Raw genomic sequence first — 22575 nt, forward strand, 5'->3', positions numbered from 1 at the left:
ACTTTGATTAATGTGATGAAGGCCCTAAGGGGAAAGGTAAACAAAATGCAAGCTCAGATGGGTGATTTTAGCAAATAGATGGAAACTATAAGGAAAAATAAAATAGAAACTATAAAAATAAAACAATTTAATAATAGAGATGAAGAATGCCTTCTGTGGGCCCATTGGTAGACTCACACAATTGAGGGAAAAAAAGATCAAACTTGAAGGTAGGTAAATAGAAATTACTGAACCACAAAGAAAAAAAAAAGTGACAAAAACAGAACAGAGCACCAAGACTGGTGGGAAAATATCAATATCAAATCAAGAAATAATGGCTGAGAATTTCCAAAATTTGTAAGGCACCAAACCAATCCAAGGAGTTCAGAGAACACCGATCAGGATAAATTTTTTAAAAAGAAACTAAGCTTATTGTATTGATACTTGATACACTGCCTAACATCTCCAGATGATCTATTATTTCTGGAAGTTTCCTTTATTATATTGCTTACTTCAGAGAGATATACCCTTGGCTTCATGTTATGGCCAATGGTATAGTCAGTATTCTCAGAGAGAAAGGACTGGTTTCATTTTACCTCCATCCTTTGTTTCTGTCAGAAAACCTCCCGTACCACCAAGTACTCCTTCTCTACACTGCCCATGGAAACGACGAGTCCAGTTCTCATGTCCCAGACTAGCCTTTTGTTACCCACACAATGAATACGTTAAATTGCTTGGCAGGTGACAGTCCAATGGCCACAACCAAGGAGGATGTCTCAAGGGGATTTTATTATTTGTAATAAGTAAGGAGAATACTGAGAATAATACCCCAAAGCAGTGCCTCCCTGAGCAATGGTGCAAACATGGCTTTTATTAGGCTGGTTATCTGAGTCATTGTATGTAGAGGTGGAGTCAAGGCAGCACAGTCCCAGTTGTCAATCATGCTTCTACATATGTCACATGTATAGAAAATGGTGAATAAGCTTCTTGGGCTGGATTTTTAGTATGGTGATGAGGAAAGTTGGCCAAAGTTCATCTCCAATTCAGACATCTTTGGGTCCAAATGGTTTTTGTTTTTCCTGGGCTGAGCTTCTTCCTGGAACTTTTCAAAACAAAAATTCAAGGTATAACACTTACAAGTGGGTAACTTTTTCACAGTGCATACCCAAAACCCCAGGGACCCTGGGTTACCCTTGAGGTTGTACTCATGTGGGACCTGTCAGAAGAGTACTACAAAGCCTTTGAAAACAACCCTCAGAAGGCTGGTTGAAACTTAAAACTTGAACCCAAGTGGGTTAATTACCTGTTAAAACGTAAATATCAACATCCTCCACCAAATTTAACCAAGACCCAGAGCATCCTAATAACATTCAAAATGTCCAGGATACAATCCAAAATTAAGTGGCATGTGAAGAACCAGGAAAATCTCAACTCACATTGGAGAAAAAGTAACAGATGCAATATATAAGTTGCCACACATGTTGGAATTATCAAGACCATAAAGCAGCTATTCAAATGGAAAGTTAAAAAGTCTCAGAGAAGCAATAGCAAATATAAAGAATAGCCCCATAGAAATTTTAGAATGGGGGGCCGGGCGCGGTGGCTCAAGCCTGTAATCCCAGCACTTTGGGAGGCCGAGGCGGGTGGATCACGAGGTCGAGAGATCGAGACCATCCTGGCCAACATGGTAAAACCCCGTCTCTACTAAAAATACAAAAAAAAAATTAGCTGGGCATGGTGGCGCTTGCCTGTAATCCCAGCTACTCAGGAGGCTGAGGCAGGAGAATTGCTTGAACCCAGGAGGCGGAGGTTGCGGTGAGCCAAGATCGCGCCATTGCGCTCCAGCTTGGGTAACAAGAGCGAAACTCCGTCTCAAAAAAAAAAAAAAAAAAAAAAAAAAAGAAAAGAAAAGAAAAAAGAAATTTTAGAATGGGAAAATACAAAAAATGTCATTGCATCATATCCAGGGTACATGCTGTCAACATTGCTTATCACTGTTGATGTTAATCTTGATCACCTGGCTGAGGTGGCATTTGATGGGTTTTTCCACTGTAAAGTTATACTTCTCCTCTTCCCCCATCTTAGTCTTTAGTGGGAAGTCACTATGTGCAACCCATGCCTAAACAGTGAGTAGCTGGTGGGCACGGTGGTTCACACCTGTAATTCCAGCACTTTGGGAGGCTGAGGTGGGTGGATCACATGAGGTCAGGAGTTCGAGAGCAGCCTGGCCAACATGGTGAAACCCCATCTCTACTAAAAATACAAAAATTAGCTAGGCATGGTAGTGCACTTCTGTAATCCTACCTACTCAGGAGGCTGAGGCAGGAGAATTGCTTGAACCTGGGAGGCAGAGGTTGTAGTGAGCTGAGATCCTGTCATTACACTCCAGCCTGCGCAACAAGAGCAAAACTCCATCTCAAAAAAAAAAAAAGTGAGTAGTTATATTTCACCTCCTTGGAGGAGAGTATCTACATTCTTCTGCATGAAAAATTTATCTCCTGCTTATTCAATTATTTATATTATGAACCCATGGATTCTTACTTTATACTTTGGGTTATAATCCAGTACTATGTTGTTTATTTTACTGCTCAGATTATTCCTGTGCTGGCCATTGGGAGCTTTTTTTCAGTTGACACCTGTGTCCCTTTGACAAACTCCTATCATTTTGTAGGGAAGAAGGAGGTGCACTTTCTACCACTAAAAAATCCTCCAATTTTATCTTGTATTTCTCTTCCCTAACCCTAAAGTCAATCATTTGCATTTCTCTAATGATAAATTATGTTAAACATCTTTTCATATGCTTTCTTATTATCTGTATATCTTCTTTGATGATTACCAGAGGATGGGAAGGTAGTAGGGTGAAAGTGGAGATGGTTAATGAGTACAAAAAATAGAAAGAATGAATTAAGAACTAGTGGTTGATAGCACAGCAGGATGATTACAGTCAAAAATAATTGTACATAATGAAATAATTAGTATAATTAGATTGTTTATAACAGAGGCTGAGGTGATAGATGCTCCATTTACCCTGATGTGATTGTTACACATTGAATACCTGTATCAAAATACCTCATGTACCCCATAAATATATAACCTACTAGGTCCATAAAAATTTTAAGTAAAAAAGTTTTTGAAAAAGAAATAGTGCTGAGACAACTGGATATCCACATGCAACAGATGAAGTTTGACATTTATCTTACACCATACACAAAAATTAACTCAAAACCAATCAGAGACCTAATTGTAAAAGCTGAAACTATAAAACTCTTAGCTGGAAACATAGGCATAAATCTTCATGACCATGAATTGGGCAATAGTTTCTTAAAAAGTACAAAAAAATCATAAGCAACAAAAGAAAAAAATGGATAAGTTAGACTTCATCAAAATTTAAAACTTTTGTGCATCATTATCAAAGTGAAAGACAATCATAGAATGAGAGAAAATATTTGGAAATCATACAAACAACAATAAGTATCTAATACCAGCAATATATAAAGAGCTCTTACAATGCAACACCAAAAATACAAAAAAAAAAAAAAACCCTATTTATAAATGGGCAAAGAATTTGAATAGACATTTCTCCAGAGAAGATATACAAATGACCAATAAGCACATGGAAAAACATTCAATGTCATTAGCCATTAGGGAAGTACAAATCAAAACTACAATGACATACCATTTCACACCCACTAGGATGGCTAAAATTTAATAAATAAAAAGTGTTCCCACACTGCTGATAAGAATGTAAAAATAGTGCTGCTGCTGTGGAAAACAGTTTGGCAGTTCCTCAAAAGTCAAGATGTGGAGTTTCCATATGACCCAGAAATTCTATTCCTGGGTATTTACCCAAGAGAACTGGAAACGTGTTCACACAACACTAAAACTAGGGCCAGGTGTAGAGGCTCAGGCCTGTTGTCCCCGCTCTTTGGGAGGCTAAGGCAGGCAGATCACCTGAGGTCAGGAGTTCAAGATCAGCTTGGCCAACATGACAAAACCCTGTCTCTACAACACATATAAAAATTAGCTGGGTATGGTAGTGCGCGCCTGTAGTCCCAGCTACCCAGGAGGCTGAAGCAGGAGAATCACTTGAACCCTGGAGGTGGAGGTTGCAATGAGCCAAGATCACACCACTGCACTCCAGCCTAGGTGACAGACTGACACTCCATCTCCCCCTGAAAAAAAGTGGTACACATATGTTCACAGCAGTGGTAGTCATAAGAGCCAAAAAATAGAAACAACCCAAATGTCCAGAGACTGAAGAATGTATAAACAAAATGTGGTATATCCTAACAGTGGAATAACATTCAACCATAAAAAGGAGTGTAGTACTAAAACATGCCACAACATGAATGAACCTCAAGTTATTCTCAGCGAAAGAAGCCAGACATGAAAGTCCACATTACGCATGATTCCATTTGTATGAAAGAGCAGGAAAACCAATAGAGACAAAAAGTAGAATGATGGTTGTATATTTTGGGTTGGAATAAGAGATTGAGGGTAACATGAGGGGATAGGGTTTTTTAAGTTGATGAAAATATTATTAAATTGGTAGTGTTGATGGATATACAACTCTGAATATACTAAAAGCCATTTAACTGTATACTTCTGTCACTGGTAGAGGGTCGTGACTGCAAGTTGTCCAGGTTCTTGGTGTTTTGAACAAGGAATTGGACAAAATGCCCAGCAAAGCAAAGAAAGAATAAAGCAACAAAAGAATGAAAGCAGGGATTTATTGAAAAGGAAAATACACTCCACAGTGTGGAAGTGGCCAAAGCAGCAGCTAAAGGGCTCCGATACCCACTAGAAGTTTCCCATTGGCCACTTCATGCTCACGTCTTGTAAATAAGCCCACAATCAGTCTGATTTGTTGCAGAAAACAACCAATCAGAGACCAGGGTGAAGTTGCAAAGTTACAAAGGAAGGCTTGTCTGCAAACAGCCTGATTTGTTGGAGACAGACAATTTCTCATCTGCTGTGCAGAAAAGGTGGGGCAGGGGGGTTTGCACAAGAAGTGGCCTCTGGTCCTTTTGTTACTTAGGGTTTTCCTCTCAATTTCATCCTAGGAAGTTGGTGTGAAACAGCCTCATGTTCCCTGAGTCCAGACCCTATTCTGCCTCCCTTTAAGTGGATAAATTATAGGATGTGTGAATTATATCTCAATAAAGTTGTTTTAAAAAGGGATGGTATAAGGAAGAATTCCAAATGATGGCATTTGCTTTCTTCTTTGGTCACTTTGGCTGGGCTCTGGCTACAGTGGGTGAGGGATTCTTACAAAGCACTTGTGCAGCAGGAAGAAAAAAAAATGTCCTAGTTATTGCCAAAGCATCCCTTGGGAACCTCTAACTTAACTTAGGAATAACTTGGGATTCAGACAGATTAAACAAACAAAGAAACTGCTCTTTGTTGAGAATTTCAGGGCAAGAAAAACTAAGAAAAGGCACAGGGTTCTGTAGGAAAAAAAAATAAAAGGATAGAACACTGTTTAACAGAAATGACTAACAGACTCAAGAAAGCTGATATTCGGATTGCAATTATCTGCTGAATCACACTGTGATGTCAACCTCCCTTGCTATTACTCCTGAATCAGCAGTTCAACTCTACTGCCTTTCCATTTTTTTTTTGAGATGGAGTCTTGCTTTGTCACCCAGGCTAGAGTGCAGTGGCGCGATCTTGGCTCACTACAACCTCCGCCTCTCAGGTTCAAGTGATTCTCCTGCCTCAACCTCCTGAGTAGCTGGAATTACAGGTGTGTGCCACCACACCTGGCTAATTTTTAAAATTTTTTTGTATTTTTAGTAGAGATAGGGTTTCACCATGTTGGTCAGGCTGGTCTTGAACTCCTGACCTCATGATCAGCCCATCTCAGCTTCCCAAAGTGCTGGGATTACAGGCATGAGACATCACGCTGGCCTCTACTGCCTTTTCTGTGTGGTGTTGAGGGTTATGAACTTAAAAAGTAGGAACTTTGTCCAGCATATGAGTTGCTGCTGTGCTGGAGACAATGTAACAGCTGCAATAAGAACTGCAGAAATGGAGAATGAGAATTGAGCAGAAATCAGAGCTATTAGTGGTCAAGGAGGCATAAGCCCTTGAATTCACAGTAAACTTCTTTAAGGGTATGGCTGGGCATTTGAATAAATCTCTAGATATTAAAGGACACTGGCATGTATGCTTGAAGGCCAGAGTTTCTGGCTCATGACATATGCTGAAGGTCTGAGGGGCATTCATTTACAAAACTTTGATGATAGGGGGAGCAGAGAATGTGGAAAAACAGAAAAGAGGTAAGTGAAGTCACAGAGACAGGAAGTAGAATTATCTTCAGCAATAGGAATGCCGACAGCAGTCATCAATATTTATTGAGCAGAGCAGGGGAGAGACACCGTTTATGGAGGCTTCTGCTGGCTGACTCTTGAACCAAGCCCATAAAAACTGTGATGCTGACACCAGAGAATTCCAGTGAAAAGGTACGATCAGGAAATGCTTTAAACTACATGGCTCACAGGGCCCTTAGAGGCCCTTCAACAGCCTCTAATTTGTCAGAGACATGAATCCCCCACTCACTGGATGTTGGGAAGAAGTTTTAGTCATAGGGTTTCCTTCAGGCAAGGCCGGTGTCTTTATAATTCTGCAAAGCAGAGAATCAAGCAGAAGTTGAGATTTTTCCTAAGTAGGAAAAGACCTAAACGGAAGTTCAGGAGGGACAATGGACTAGCACTCTTGTCCTTGTTCACTGGAAGGAAGCATCAAGTTGATGGGGATGGACATTGGGATAGATTTTGAGAGCAACAGAGAACAAAGAAAAGGGTTGGGAGTGGCAGTCAGAACACACCTGCCTAGACCCTGGTTACCTACCTGTACTCCCAGAAAGCTGAGGGACCTGCCCCAGAAGGAGATCATCAGGACACAGACATCAGTGACATGTCCTTCTCACCTGCTTCTTGAAACTGCTCTTTGGTTTCCACCACTGGGAGGTTATCGGTTGGTGCCTTGTGTCTTCTGGTGCTCTCTGAAGTCGGGAAGCATTTGGAAGATTTGTGTTTCGGGTCCTCCACCATCTCTCCAAACCCAGAAGCACAAGCTCCAAAAGAGTAAACAAGAGACAGAACCCACTGACTCCAAACATAGTCTTTAGGAAAATGGTCTTCTCAGAGGGGCGGGACAGATTGCAGGTTATACTACCAAGGCAAGGCTCTCGGCGACATGCAAAGGAGCTGGGCATCTGGAACCCGTACAGGTGGTACTGCAACCCCAGGGCTGCCCCCTCCAGGACAAGCCGAGCCCCCAGGTGAGCCACATAAGCCCAGAGCAGCCTGAGGCTTCCAACCCCTGGGGCATCTCTGCTGCTCTCCCCTCCCTGGATCAGGGCCTCCTCCTCCCCCTTCCCCTTTCCTGATTCTTCCCAGTGCCAGATCACGTGATACAGGGTGAAACCCATGTAGAGGGCACTGGGTACAGCCACCAAGATGACCTGGAAGATACAGAAACGCAGCGGGGAGAGGGGTTGGAAAACATCGAAGCAGGCAGCCTTGCAGCCCGGCTGCTGGGTGTGACACACGAATTCACTCTGCTCATCGCCATAGACTCCAGGCCCACTGGCAGCCAGCAGCACAAGGCGGAATCCCAGGAGAACGGGAAGCAGGAGGCGCCCCACAGGGGTAGAGTGGCGGCTCTCCTCTGCCAGCAACTGCCGCAGGAATCTGCCACACATCCTGTTTTGGAGCAGAGGAGAAGGGATCAGTGTTGTTCACCATCCTTCAGGGGGAGCTCCAGTCCACCTTGTCACTCCTAATTCAAGGATCACTTAAGGCAAGTATCTCCAAGTACCTGACTGCTTCTTCAAGAATTTGTTCCCCAAATTCTCTTCCCTGTAATTTGGACTCCCCCTGTGGTCTCAGTCAGAAGGATGGGGTGAGATGCTTCCCAGGGACCATTCTAAGGGTCTCAATTGACCAGAGAAATATGTCACCACCCACCAACTGCAAGACACTATATTTTATGCCATTGAGAGCCGGAGCTTGAGTTCATCTAGGTCGGTCACGCATCCTCCCTCAAAAGCCCCATCTGGGAGGATACCTACAGCCCTACCCCACCTCGTAAGTCTATGGGGTCCCTGGATTTAGGGAAAGCACCCCCAGGGCTCTGAGGGTTTCTGTCCTGGCTCTCTTGAGAGTTATCAGACTAGATGATCATTTGGTAAATTCTCAAGTCTTGCTGTCAGCCTTGTTTTATTTCAAAGTGCAGGTTCAGCACCCTCTAAACACATTTCCAGCAGACCTAGAATTTAACACAGGGTGGGTCTGACATATTTCAAGGGTCAGGGGTTCAAATAATTTCCAGAGGCTCTGTCTAGTGTCCCCTTTCTTTCTCTCCTGTGCTCACCCCGGGCCCATGAACAGACACCTAAATCCTCTCAGAGGGTCTCAGAACTAAGCTGATGTCTTCAGAGCTCACCACAGAGCTTTAGGGGTTTGGAAAGTAGAGAGGGGCAATAGCAGGACAAAAGGACCTTCTGAGGGCCCCTTAATTTGGAGCTCTCATATCTAACCCTAAGCACCGTTCCCTGTCATTCACCTGTCTTCACCTGCAGCTGTTATCACCAAAACAGTGTTTATGTCCTATGCATTCAGGGCCTCCGGAATTCCTGGGTTCAGACAAAATTGTGCTTTCTCTCCCAAAGTCTGCATACCGAAGGGATCTCCCTATATGATAGCCTCCTACCTCCTTGCCCCCTGCTTTTCTGGAACCCTGTGGTCTCCCCAGTCTGGTCCAGTTGTCCCCAGCTCGCCTGTCTCTTTCCCTAAGACCTACATCCTCCTCTCACCAACAAGTCTGCAGCTTTGCCCCACAGTGGACAGGGCCCCCAGGTCAGACTTCAGGACCTAGAGAGCTGAGGCTGAGAAGGAAGGGGAGATGTACCAAAGCCCCCAGCTCAGCATTCAGCATTGTTGGAAAAGCTCAGCTGAAGGGACACCCCTGTTTCTTTTTTGGGGGGGGGCGGGGGGGGACGGAATCTTGCTCTGTCGCCAGGCTGGAGGGCAGTGGCGCAATTTCGGCTCATTACAACCTCCACCTCCTGGGTTCAAGTGATTCTTCCGCCTCAGCCTCCCGAGTAGCTGGGACCACAGACACGTGCCACCACGCCCAGCTAATTTTTTTGTACTTTTAGTAGAGATGGGGTTTCACCATGGCCAGGATGGTCTCGATCTCTTGACCTCATGATCCGCCTGCCTCAGCCTCCTAAAGTACTGGGATTACAGGCATGAGCCACCGCGCCCAGCCAACACCCCTGTTTCTAAGAGTAGAGAAACAGCTTGCAAATAAAGTTGTCTGGGAGGTAGCAGATTCAGAGCTCTGTCAGGATTTTAGTCAGCGAAGCAACTAAGTTCATGAGTTCATGAGTTGGGAGAGGAAGGAAAGGCCAGGATTTGGAGAAATTTTCTAATATCCAAACAGATTTTTTGAAATTCTATCATGATTTTGGTATGAATTTTTCTTATCATCTCTTGGGAGAAAATTTCCAGGATTCTGTTGGTGGCAGAATCCATGCCAAAGAATTAAGGTATGAGGGAGGGAATGCCCACCCCACTGGCCTGGAAAACCTTCTAGATGCTTTTATCCAATGTGGCCAGAGAGCAGCTGCACTGGCATCCTCAGGCATGCAGAATCTTGGTGCATATCTCAGACCTCCTAAGCCATGTCTGAATTTTGACAATCTCTCCGGGCGATCGTGTGCATGTCAGAGTTTGAGAAGCCTCTTGAGAACCCAGAGCAGCCCCCCAACCTCCACCACCACAAGGCCCCGAGCCAGCCCAGCAGCTCTCTGTCCCTGCACTCACCCAGCAGATTTAAGCAGAACGATTCACAACCCACAGCCAGGGAGAGAGGCAGAGAGAGGAGTCCTCAGGCTGGAGCCCGCAGGGTCCCGCTGGGGGCTGGTCCACCCTCCTGCCTCCACCCACTTCCTTTCCCTGCCCTTTTCATTCCTGGCAGCCTTCATGAAGGGGAAAAGAATTGCAGCTGGAGCAGCAGCGGGCCTACTGTTAAAGAATGAGTTCTGCAGAATAACCCTCTGTTGAGAGTGCAGGGTGTCTTCTAAGTGAACTGAAACAGGGATTTTCAGATCATCTGAAGTGGGGAGCAATGGCTTCAGCGTGTTTCCAGCATTGGGGCATGCAGGCAATGGCAGATAGAATAAAAGCCCCTACTCTCCTGCCCAAAGTACCTAAAGCACAAGCTTACCCACAGAAGAATGTGTGTATACATGTATGTGTAAGAGTGTGTGTGTGTGTGTGTGTGTGTGTATGTCTTTGTGTATTCATGTGTGTGTGCTTCATATCCCCAGGCAGCCTTCATCCCAGAATTTGTGGTGATCTCAGGATGTCCTCTCCTCTTGGCTGGGAGAATAGCACAGGCTTCCTGCCACAGCATGATGGGAATCTGCTTCACATCCCCTCAGGAATCCAGAGAGCCCACACCCCTCTCCATCAGGCCCAGGGAGAACTATGACACCTGTCCCCATGGCCATGCCTTGTCCCATTGCTAGAGCGAGGATTCCCTCCAGAGATACTGACAAGAATTGGAAGCAGTGAAGTGAGTGCAGGGAGAATAACTCACGGGGCTGAGGGTGTGTGCAGGGAGGGACTGGTCTCCTGTGTTACAAGTGACAGTGCTCAGGGTCAGTGCTGGACTCTTCACAGAGGAGATGCCAGAGGCAACTTCAGGTATTAGTCTGTTTTCATGCTGCTTGTAAAGACATACCTAAGACTGGGCAATTTACAAAACAAAGATGTTTAATGGACTTACAAGTCCACATGGCTGAGGAGGCCTCACAATCTTGGGGAAGGCAAGGAGGAGCAAGTCATGTCTTACATGGATGGCAGCAGGCAAAGAGAGCGCTTGTGCAGGAAAAAAAAAAAAAAAAAAAAAAACCTTATAAAACCATCAGATCTCATGAGACTTATTCACTATCACAAGAACCAGCACAGAAAAGACCTGCCCCCATGAGTCAATTACCTCCCACCAGGTCCCTCCCACAACATGTGGGAATTGAAGATGAGATTTGGGTGGGGACACAGCCAAACCATATCACCTCAGTTCTGGATACTGCCCCTTGCTAAGGCACAAGGCTCAGTCACAACAGTCCCCTTTATTCATGAGAACAACCAATTCCTGGGTGCAAAAGCATCCTCATAACCCAGGACTGAGACAGACATCCACCACACAAAATCCTATTCCCAGATGGTCTTCCTTTCCCCTGACCCTCTCCAGGATTCCGGTACCTTCTTGTCCAAAATGTCTGCTGCCAGCAATTGGCTCTGCAGGACAGTGGTGCTTGCAGCAGCTGAGATGTCCTACTTATCTGGTGCTCTCCATGGATTCAAGGAGGGGGGTGTTGAGAACATTTTCCAGCCAGTGAAGCTTCTTGACTGAAGGGTGGCTATCCTAAGTGCCTCTTGGAAGCCTTGCAACCTTCCTGTGGTTCCCAGAATGGAGCAACCTGCAGAGCATCCTAAGAGAAACCAAGATCCAAAGAGAAATCTTCTTGGAACTGCTCTCTAAAGCCAAGGGAAAAATTAGCACAAAATAGCATATCAAAAGAGCATCTTACTAAAGTTATATTGAAAGCTTATGTGAATTATAAGATAATTCTCTCCAAAGCAAAGGAAAAATGGCACAAATAGCATATCAAAAGAGCTCCTTACTAACATTATATTGAAAGCTTATACAAATTATAAGATAATTCTAAGTGCACTGATATGTAAACTTAGCAAAGACATGAAAAGACCATTCCTAGAAAAGGTCATTCAAAGCCTGTAAATGTTTAGTTCAGGTAGGACTCAAAGAAATAGTAAAATAGCAATGAAATACTATTTTTACCCACTTGTCACAGACTAGTTTGGGATAAAGTTATTATGTCACACTTTTTTTTTTTTTTTGAGGTGGAGTCTCACTCTGTTGCCTAGGCTGGAGGGCATTGGCACAATCTCGCCTCACTGCAACCTCTGCCTCCTGGGTTCAAGCTGTTCTCTGCCTCAGCCTCCCGAGTAGCTGAGATTGCAGGCACCCACCACACCTGGCTTTTTTTTTTTTTTTTTTTTTTTGAGACAGAGTCTCACCCTGTTGCCCAGGCTGGAGTACAATGGTGTGATCTTGGCTCACTGCAAACTCTGCCTCCAGGGTCAAGCGATTCTCCTCCCTTAGACCCTAAGTAGCTGGGCTACAGGTACACACCACCATGCCCAGCTAAGTTTTGTATTTTTAGTAGAGACGGTTTCACCATGTTGGCCAGGTTGGTCTCAAACTCTTGGCCTCAAATAATCTACCCACCTCAGCTTCCCAAAGTGCTGGGATTACAGGCTGAACCACCATGCCCACTAGTATCACACTTTATAACCTGGGCATGCAGGCCACTTCCAACCTCTTCCATTCATCTGCTGGTGGTCTTAAGATTCCAGGGTAGCACCCTCAGCCCTTGCTCTTGGGGAGAAAAACTCACAGTACACACCTCTCTCCAAAGATATCTTCTCTCTTGGCTGGTCAAAGTGCAGTGGTGTTTTCAACCAATTTATCACAACCAGTTACAAATTTCTTTCTTCCTTCTCTACTCTCACTGTTTCACTTGACTATCCTAAAAAAAAAAAAAAAGAAAAGAATTAAAAAAACAAACAAACAAAGAAAACAAAGACATCTTCCCTACAAAGTTAATTCTCTCTCCCCATAATTTCCAACAACACTGACATTTTATACAACTTTGATGTGGGTGTAGGTTTTAAGAGTAGCAAGCCAGGTGTCGTGACTCATGCCTGTAATCCCAGCACTTTGAGAGGCTGAGGTGGTGGATCATGAGTTCAGGAGTTCAAGACCAGTCTGGCCAACATGGTGAAACCTCGTCTCTACTCAAATCACAAAAAATTGGCTGGGTGTGGTGGTGGGTGCCTGTAATCTCAGCTAATCTGGAGGCAGAGGCAGGAAAATCGCTTAAACCCAAACCTGAGAGGCAGAGGTTGCAGTGAGCCAAGATCGTGCCATTGCACTCCAGCCTGGGCAATAACAGCAAAACTCCATATCAAAAAAAAAAAAAAAAAAAATGAGTAGCATAATTGTTGTTTATTTGTTTTTCCTTTGAATTGCTGCATCTCAGACTAGCAAATTACTTTGCAATGTGATATGTGTTATATTTCCTAAACATTGCATCTTGAAATCCCAACCAAATTTCCAATTTAACATCCTTTTGACTAACATTATTCAGGGCTTAATAAATGATGGATTTTTTTTCTTTTGAGACAGGGTCTCACTTTGTCACTACTGGAGAGTAGTGTGAACATGGCTCACTGCAGCCTCAACTTCCCAGGCTCAAGTGATCCTCCCACCTCAGCCCCCAAAGAGTTGAGACTATAGACATGCACCATCATGCCCAGCTAATTTTTGCAGAGCTGAGGTTTCTTCGTGTTGTCCAGGCTTGTCTAGAACTTCTGGCCTCAAGAAATCTGCCCACCTTGGCCTTCCAAAGTGCTGGGATTACAAGCATAAACCACCATGCCCAGCCTTAAGTTAATTTATGTGTATGTTGTGAGGTAGAGATTCAATCTCATTTATTTGCATATGCATATCCAGTTGTCCCAACACAATTCGTTGAAATGACTGTTGTTTCCCAACTGAATTGTCTTGTCAAAAATACATTGGCCATAAATTTAAGAATTTGCTTTGGTTCAATGCATTCACTTCAGAGAAAAAAAGAAAAAAGAAAAGAATTTGCTTCCCAGCTTTCAATTCTATTCCACTGATTGAATTTATGTTACGTATATTGTTTTTCTCTTTCAATATTTTTTAGTTTTTTTGGGTCTTTTGTAATTCTGTATGAATTTTAGGGTCCACTTGTCGATTTCTTCAAAAAGAGAAGCTGAAATTTTTATAAGAATTGCAATGAATTTTTTATCAATTTGAGAGTACCACCTAGTTAACAACATTAAATCTAATCCATAAACATGGAATATCTGTTATATAGGTTTTCTTTAATTTCTTTCAACAATGTCTTGAAGTTTTCCATGTAGAAGTCCAGCACTTCCTTGATTACATTTATTTCTAAGCATTTTGTTTTTCTTTATGCTATTATAAAGTAAATTGTTTCTTAATATCTTTTTGGAGGGTTTATTGCTAGTGTATAGAAATAGAATTGATTTTAGTATATTGATCTTGTATCCTGTGATGTGGCTGAACTAACTTATTAGTTACAGTAAGTTACTATGGGTTCCTTAGGATTTTCTCTACACAAGATTATGTCATCTTCAAACAAAATTTTATTTCTTCCTTTCTAATCTAGATGTCTTTTTTCTTGTCTAATTGCCCTAAATAGAACCTCCAGTACTAGCTAGAAGTGTTGTTGAATGTAAGTGACAAGATCACACTTCCTTTTCTTGTTCTTTATTTTAGGAGGAAAGCTTTCAGTTTTGTATATGTCTTTTATGCTTACCTATGTCATTATCTTTGCCACTGTTCTTTATTTCTTTATGTGGACTGACTAGTGTTCTCTCATTTCAGTCTGTAGGATTTCTCTCAGTATTTTCTGTAGGGCAGTTATGCTAGCAGTGAATTATCTCAGTTTTTATTATCTAGGATTGTCTCAATTCCTCCTTCATTTTTGAAGGATACTTTTGCTGGATGTAGAATCTTTGGCTGACAGACCTTTTCTTTCTGCATTTTGAGTATGTCATTCCACTGTCCTCCGGCCTCCATGGTTTCTGACAAGATATCAGCTATTAAACTTATTGAGGATCCTTTGTCCTTCATAAGTTACTTTTCTTTTGTGACTTTCAAGATTCTCTCTTAAATTGTTGGGTTTTTTTTTTATCTTGTCTTTGACTTTTGACAGTTTGATCATCATATACCTAAGTGTGGATGTCTTTGAGTCTATCCTACTTGGAGTTTGTTGATATTCTTAAATGTATCAATTAATCATTTTAGCAAATGTGATGCATTTGCAACCACATATCTTCTCCATAGAAACACTATTTTCTGTTAGCCATCTCCATAGATCCCTGAAGGTCAAGACCCTTTGGCCATAATTTCAATCTTCCTGATTTTTGTAATAATTAAAACCACTTTGCGTCTAATGAAGTGCTGCCAAACAGCTTCTGCTGATTCAGAATCCTATGATTCCTGTTGCTATTAGGGAGTGCATATATAAAAGCATCTGCTCTCAGCCTCCATCTACAGAAGACAAACACTACTGAGATCCTTATAATTTTTTTTTGAGACGGAATTTTGCTCTTTTTGCCCAAGGTGGAGTGCCGTGGCATGATCTCAGCTCACCACAACCTCCGCCTCCCAGGTTCAAGCGATTCTCCTGCCTCAGCCTCTTGAGTAGCCGGGTAGCATGCACCACCATGCCCAACTAATTTTGTATTTTTAGTAGAGATGGGGTTTCACCATGTTGCTTAGGCTGGTCTTGGACTCTTGACCTCAGGTGATCCTCCTGCCTCAGCCTCCCAAAGTGCTGGGATTACAGGCATGAGCCACCAAGCCTGGCTCTTACAGCTATCAAACTCCCCCTCACCAGCACATTCATCATTGCCTTGGTGAAATGAGTATTATCCAGGACTTCCCAAGGAAAATAGTCTGGTGGTAGATTTTCTGCTCTTTTGTTATAGATCTATTCTTCCACATCTGTTTATCTGAGAACTGTGAACTCTTTACTCACAATTTTCCATATGAGTTCTGACATCTCAACCTTATTAATGGAAGCGCTTGCTTTTTTCCAACTTTCCAAAATCCACCCCTGTATCATTTCATATCAACCTCCTAAGAATAAACTTGCTAGGGTGTTAAGTCCTGTATCCTATAAGAATGCCCTATATTAACAAACTCTCACATCCAGCTTTCTATTTTAAGTGCACTCCTTTAGATCCAGGATCTTCAGAATCTTCTCTGATATACTTTCCTTGTTTCTGATGACATATATTGTCCAAGTCTTGCAGCTCCTTTAGTATCTAATCCATCCCACTCCTTAATAAGTCGAGTGCTTCCCCAGTTGGGTCATGCTAAGATTTTATCTTTGTTTTGAGTCTAGTGGCCAAAGTGGGAAGTGCAACATATCCTGAGGGGAGCCAGCATTTTCTTATAATGAATTTGTCTAGTGTAAGACTTTTGCAAGGTTTTAAAGCAAGAGTGGGCCTCTATCTTCCAATAAAAAGAGTAAGCCGCTTCTGCAGGACCAAATGGTCCAGAATAATCTGATGATCCAAGGACCTCATAGGGCATCTACCTAATATGACCAGCCCAAGTCTCAGGGTCTTATTCTTCCCTACTGGGGTCCTGGCTTTGGTACTGGAAGCTTCCCTAAGCTGAAAATTTAAACTTCTCTGAAGTTACGCCACTCATAATTAAATCTTCAGCATGGTCTCTCTGTCTTCAGACAATGGGAGATAAGGATCTCTTTAAATGCTGCCAAGGAGGCATTGTAACTCTTACATTTTGCTTTACATTGGTTACTTATTGTTCTGAGCTTGTCATTTTTTCTCTTTAAGGCATTATTGAAGCTCAGTAATAGCCACCTAATTCCATAGTCTTTATACTTGCAATTTGTCTTATAGCTTTTAAATGCCAGACACACTGCATCAGCCAGTGAATCTAACTCCACCTGTGTCCTAGCCAGGTCATTCCGAGTAAAAATCTTTTTTTTGAGACAGAGTCTCGCTCCATCAGCAGGCATCAGGCTGGAGTGCAGTGGCACGATCTCGGCTCACTGCAACCTCCGCCTCCCGGGTTCAAGCAATTCTCCTGCCTCAGCCTCTGGAGTAGCTGGGACTACAGGTGCGTGCCACCACACCCAGCTAATTTTTGTATTTTTAGTAGAGACGAGGTTTCACCATGTTGGCCAGGATGGTCTTAATCTCTTGACCTTGTGATCCGCCCACCTCAGCCTCCGAAAGTGCTGGGATTACAGGCATGAGCCACCGCACCTGGCCCAGAGTAAAAATCTTAACAGTTGCACTGCTGAAGCAAGTCAGAAACAATACCTGCCATCAACATGGCTGCCCCCATTGCCAGAGGGCTGACAAGTAACCCAACCCTAGAATCTCATCCTCATATGAGTTGTGCTTCCTAGGACCACTCCTGGTACCTACTGTCTTAGGTTTGATTCCTTAGAATCAGAACTTAACAGAGATTTGAATACATGTGAGTTTTCTGGTTGGACCTACCAGTAAAAATCTCTAAGAAAATATAGAAAGGAGAAGATGTAATTAAAAAAAAAAAAAAAAAAAAAAAAAAAAAAAAAAAAAAAACCTTGCAAAGATGTGATCTCAGGTAAAGTTTAAACTTGATGTTATCCACAGGGGGCCCTGAAGCATAATTCATACCACAGATTTCATCCACTTGAGGTAAATGGGCTGGTCTTTTGTACTTCAATATCATTCAGTTATTGGCATTGGGATGCCATTGGGGAGAGGAAGAAATAATATTCTCCCAAGTGAAGCTGATGTAAACCAAACAGACTCCATCTTAGCCTCTCCCTCCCCACCACTCCTCCCTTCAGGTGCACAGCTGGGTCATGCTGTACCCAGAACCTTGTAACCACTGCAACTACATCCTGCTTGGCAAGTTCCCTGGCTATTGTAAAAAACCCTGGCTATTATGAATACTCCCCTTGGTAACTAGCAACCATAGAAACTTGGTAACTAACAATCATGGGAACTCCCTTCCCCTTAACTACCTGCTTTCCTCTTCTAACTTTCTTGTTCTGCTTCTGTAAAATTCTGCTTTGCCACCCACTTCTTTCTAAGCAAGGTATAAAAAGGAATCAAGCCCCTTCTCTGGGGCTGAGAGAATTTTTGAGCATTAGCCATCTCTTGGTCGCTGGCAATAAAGGACTCCAGATTTGATCTCAGTGTGTGGCACTTACCTACAACTCGCTCAGTTACAACAAAGCCATCTCTTTAGAAAAGGAGAGTTCATGAGCCAATAACAGCCAACATTAGCAATAGCTTGTGAGTGGCCATGCCAGCCTAGAAAAGGAAATCTAGGCAGGGCACCAACAGTAGATAAGAATGACAGTAGCTTTCTTGTTGGAAACAATACAAGCTGGAAGACAGTGGCAAAACATCTTTAAAATAATCAAAGGAATTAATAGTGAATGTAGAATTATATACCCAACAAAAATATTTTTCAGGCCAGGCATGGGGGCTTACACCTGTAATCTTGGCACTTTGGGAGGCTAAGGTGGGCAGATTGCTTGAGCTCAAGAATTCAAGACCAGACTGGGCAACATGGTGAAAGCCTGTCTCTACAAAAAAAAAAAAAAAAAAAAAAAAAATTAGCCAGGTGTTCTGGCACACACCTGTAGTCCCAGCTACTTGGGAGGCTGAGGTGGGATGACAGATTGAGCCTGGGAGGTGGAGGTTGCAGTGAGCTATGATTGCACCACTGCACTCCAGCTTGGGTGACAGAGGGAGAACCTGTCTCAAAATATTTTTTTCAAAAGCTGAGGCAAAATTAAAACTTTTAAAGATATAGAACAGTTGGAAGAATTCATCTCCAGAGTGAATGGAAAAAATATGTGCACCTTAACAAATGGTAAAAGAAGTCCTTTGAGCTAGAAGAATTTGATACCAGATAGAAACCTGGATCTATATTAGAGAATAAAGAACACCAGAAGTGGTAACTATGAGGGTAAATATAAGGATTATTTTTGTTATTATTTAAATATTTTTAAAGATAATTGATTGCTTAAAGTGAAAAGATAATATATTATGGGGTTTATAGCACATATTGAGGTAAGATACATATACCAATTCTATAAAAGTGAAGAGGGAAGAAATGGGAGTATACTGTAAGGTTCTTATACTGTGTGAAGAGTGGTATAATATCAATTGAAGTAGACTAATAACTTGAAAATATAAAGCATAAGCCCTAAAATAACCCCAAAAGGATTATAGTTAATAAGGCAAACATGGAGATAAAAATAGAATTATATATAAACATATGCTCAATTCAGCAGAAGGTAGAAAAAGAGGAAAGGGGGGACAGATCAAGCAGATGGTACAAACAGAAAACAAATATCAACATGAGAGGTTTAAACCTAACCATACAAATCATCACATTAAATGTAAATGATATAACCATTCCAATTAATAGGCAGAGATTGACATATTAACTTACAAAGCAAGACCTAACTATATGCTGCCCCAAAATAACTTACTTTAATTATAAAGGTACAAGGTTAAAAGTAAAATAATGAAAAATATACCATGCTAATACTAATGAAAAGTAACCTGTAGTGACTATATTAATATCAAAGTAGATTTCAGAGCAAAAATATTACCAGAGATAAAGAAGATATTTGATTGTTAGAAATGAATCCATTCATTAAATCCTAAATGTTTATGCACCCAATAACAGAACTTCAAAATACATAAAGCAAAAACTAATAGAACTACATGGAGAAAAAAGACAAATTCACAAATAGTTAAGAAGCCAACACACATCTCTCAAAAAATGATAGGACAATTAGACAGAAAATCAGTAAACAAATAGAAAGCTTAGACACTGCTATAAGCCAACTTGACCTAATTGACAAAATTGACAATAGAACGTTCTACTCAACAACACATTCTCATCAAGAGCACACAGATCATCTACCAAGAGAGACCATATTCAACACCATAAAACAAGTCTTGATACACATAAAAGGATTTAAGTCATACAAAATACGTTCTTTGATCACAATGGAATTAATAGTGATGGTTTCAGTCCATATCTATATATGTCAAAACATCACATTTTACACTTTATGTGCAGATTTTTTTATGTTACACTTCACTAAAGCTTCTTTTAAAAATATATATAAAGAGCATGAAAAAGTAAGCCTTGTCATCAGGGATCTATAAAGAACTACAAATCAATAGCAAGGATAAACTTAAGAGAATATAGATGAAAGTCGTGAAAATGCACTTCACAGAAGAAATTCAAATGGCCAAGAGACAAATGAAACATTTCCAGAGTCAACCCTTCTGCCTCTGCAAAATCACTTCTCAAGAAGGAGCCACAGAGTCAGGTGTGTTCAGCACATTTTTGCTCACAACACGTGATTATATCCTTGGAAACCAAGAGTTGCGACCCCATCATTCTGGGTTACACAGATGGTCTAGCCAGAGTGACCAAAGTCCTTGTCTAAATGTCCGAAGTGGGGGTGGAAAGTGGGGAGCTGCCTAGGACCCAGGAAATAGGGGACATTTTTCAGTTGCATGAGTTTCTCCTGATTCCTCAATGACTCCATTTATAAATTGTCCCTAACCCGGGGTCAGTGTGGGTATCAGGGGAGGAGAGGAAGGTTGGTGATGGGGGTTGGGGGGATGGGGATTCTGCCTGATTATTTCTAAGCTTCTGACAGCAGCCTAAAGCACAAAGACAAATTTCTCTTTCACAATCATTTTCTGAGGATTAATGCCAGAAAAAGAAGCCCCCAAGGGTAAAGGGAGCTCTCATGCCACTTCTTTATTCTGCCAACAATGCCCTCCTTGTCTCTCTCCTTCCCACCAGACAAGACCAGCCTCCTCCCACAGCCATACGTTGACACGTGCCAAGGCCTGGAGCAACAGGGCACCCAGGGTGAAGGATCACCCAAGGGTAGGGAGTGGGGACAAATGTGAAAGCCCAGCATCTCTGTGCCCCAAGAACGGTGATTAAGTCGTTTGTCAGGGGTAATACCCAAGATTCATTGCCTCACGCCACGGAAATCGAGGAGGTGGGGACAGACAAGGAGGAGCTTAAGAGTGGAGGTTTAATAGGCAAAAGAAAGAGAAAAGAGAAAAGCTTTTTCTCCAGCAGCCAGAGTGGAGCTCCCAAGAGTTGCTTCCGGTTTTGTGGTGAAATGCACGGGGTTTTATAGACAAGCTTGAGGAGGCAGTGTCCGATTTACATAAAGCCCGAGAGATTGATTGGACCAGGTGTTCTATTTGCATAGCCCTTGAAGAGGCTGGCCATCCCACCCTAATCTTTTATTAGGCGGATGGGGTCTCTACTTGGCCCTTGTCATTTTGCCTGCTTTTTTACCGTGTCAACAAAGGAAAAGGAAGAGGGAATCTCCATGTTGAATATACCTGGCTTGCAGATATCCCTTTTCTATTGGCACGGCTGCTGGCATTTACCTATGCAAGCTTTTAGTTTGCTTATCTATGCTTGCAGCTTGATTTATCAGGCAGATTTTTGTTAGAAAAGAAATTATTTGGCTGCTTTTTATTAAAGGGAAATTTTTTTTTTTTTTTTTTGAGACGGAGTTTGGCTCTTGTTACCCAGGCTGGAGTGCAATGGCGCGATCTCGGCTCACCGCAACCTCCGCCTCCTGGGTTCAGGCAATTCTCCTGCCTCAGCCTCCCGAGTAGCTGGGATTACAGGCACGCGCCACCATGCCCAGCTAATTTTTTGTATTTTTTTAGTAGAGACGGGGTTTCACCATGTTGACCAGGGTGGTCTCGATCTCTCGACCTCGTGATCCACCCGCCTCGGCCTCCCAAAGTGCTGGGATTACAGGCTTGAGCCACCGCGCCCGGCTATTAAAGGGAAATTTTACCGAGGACTCTCTTACCCTCACTGTCTGCCTAAATAATTTTTTTGTAGCTCCTGTATCAATGACAGAGGAGATCTTTCTTCTCCCTCCCTCTTTTCCACAGCTGGGTGCATCTGTCTGGTTTCTGGGAGAGTGAGTGAGAAGGAATTGGTAGAAGAAAAGGCTCAGAACTAAAAACAAGGCATCCTCCACGGAGTCGGATACCACAGCATAGGGCCTGGAATACTGTGTGACCTAGAGAAGAGGGAGGCAACGCTAGCCTTGGGCCCACCATTACACAGACATTTGGAAGAAACAAAACTGTAAACTGGTGATTTCCTAAGAGTGCACAGGTTTTAAATCTGTAATACTGACAGTCAGCAAATGCATTTCTCTTACCAGTATGATTCAACTGAGCAACAAGTTGAAGTCAAAGAACAGGTAGGATCCTGATTATTCCATGCTCATCCCTTCTTGTTCATGCCTAGTTGTTCTTTTTCTTTTTCTTTTCTTTTCTTTTCTTTTTCTTTTTTTTTTTTTTTTTTTGTAAGACAGGGTCTCACCCTATCACCCAGGCTGGAGTACAGTGGTGCGATCTTAGATTACTGCAACTCTGACGTCTGGGCTCAAGTGATCCTCCTACCTCAGCCTCCAGAGTAGGTGGGACAACAGGTGCACACCACCATGCTTCACTATTTTGTGTGTGTGTGTGTATTTTTTGTAGCACCATGATCTCGCGATGTTGCCCATGCTGCCTGAATTTTCTAATAAATTTTCCTTCCTGTACTTTTTTTAAAAGATGTCCAGCATCTAGCCCTGTGGCCCAGGCTGGACTACAGTGGCATGATCTTGGCTCACTGCAACCTCCGCCTCCCGGGTCAAGCGATTCTCCCGCCTCAGCCTCCCAAGTAGCTGGGATTACAGGTGTGTACCACCACGCCCAGCTAAGTTTTGTATTTTAGTAGAGATGGGGTTCCATCATGTTGGCTAGGCTGGTCTCAAACTCCTGACCTCAGATGATCCACCCGCCTTGGCCTCCCAAAGTGCTGGGATTA

The 22575-nt window shown here is 42.6% G+C and overlaps 1 protein-coding gene across 1 annotated transcript; it reads right to left on the bottom strand.

The window, feature by feature from the left end:
* Positions 1–746: 746 nt before the first annotated feature.
* Positions 747–9947, bottom strand: GJC3 (gap junction protein gamma 3). Its single transcript, XM_003945222.4, is given in 4 exon segments — positions 747–1081; positions 6911–7021; positions 7024–7688; positions 9816–9947. Coding segments are annotated over 3 exon segments (834 nt in total). The 5' UTR covers position 7688; positions 9816–9947; the 3' UTR covers positions 747–1022.
* Positions 9948–22575: the final 12628 nt, after the last annotated feature.

This window comes from Saimiri boliviensis, chromosome 20 (assembly GCF_048565385.1).
Source record: "Saimiri boliviensis isolate mSaiBol1 chromosome 20, mSaiBol1.pri, whole genome shotgun sequence".
NCBI classification, from domain to species: Eukaryota; Metazoa; Chordata; class Mammalia; order Primates; family Cebidae; genus Saimiri; species Saimiri boliviensis.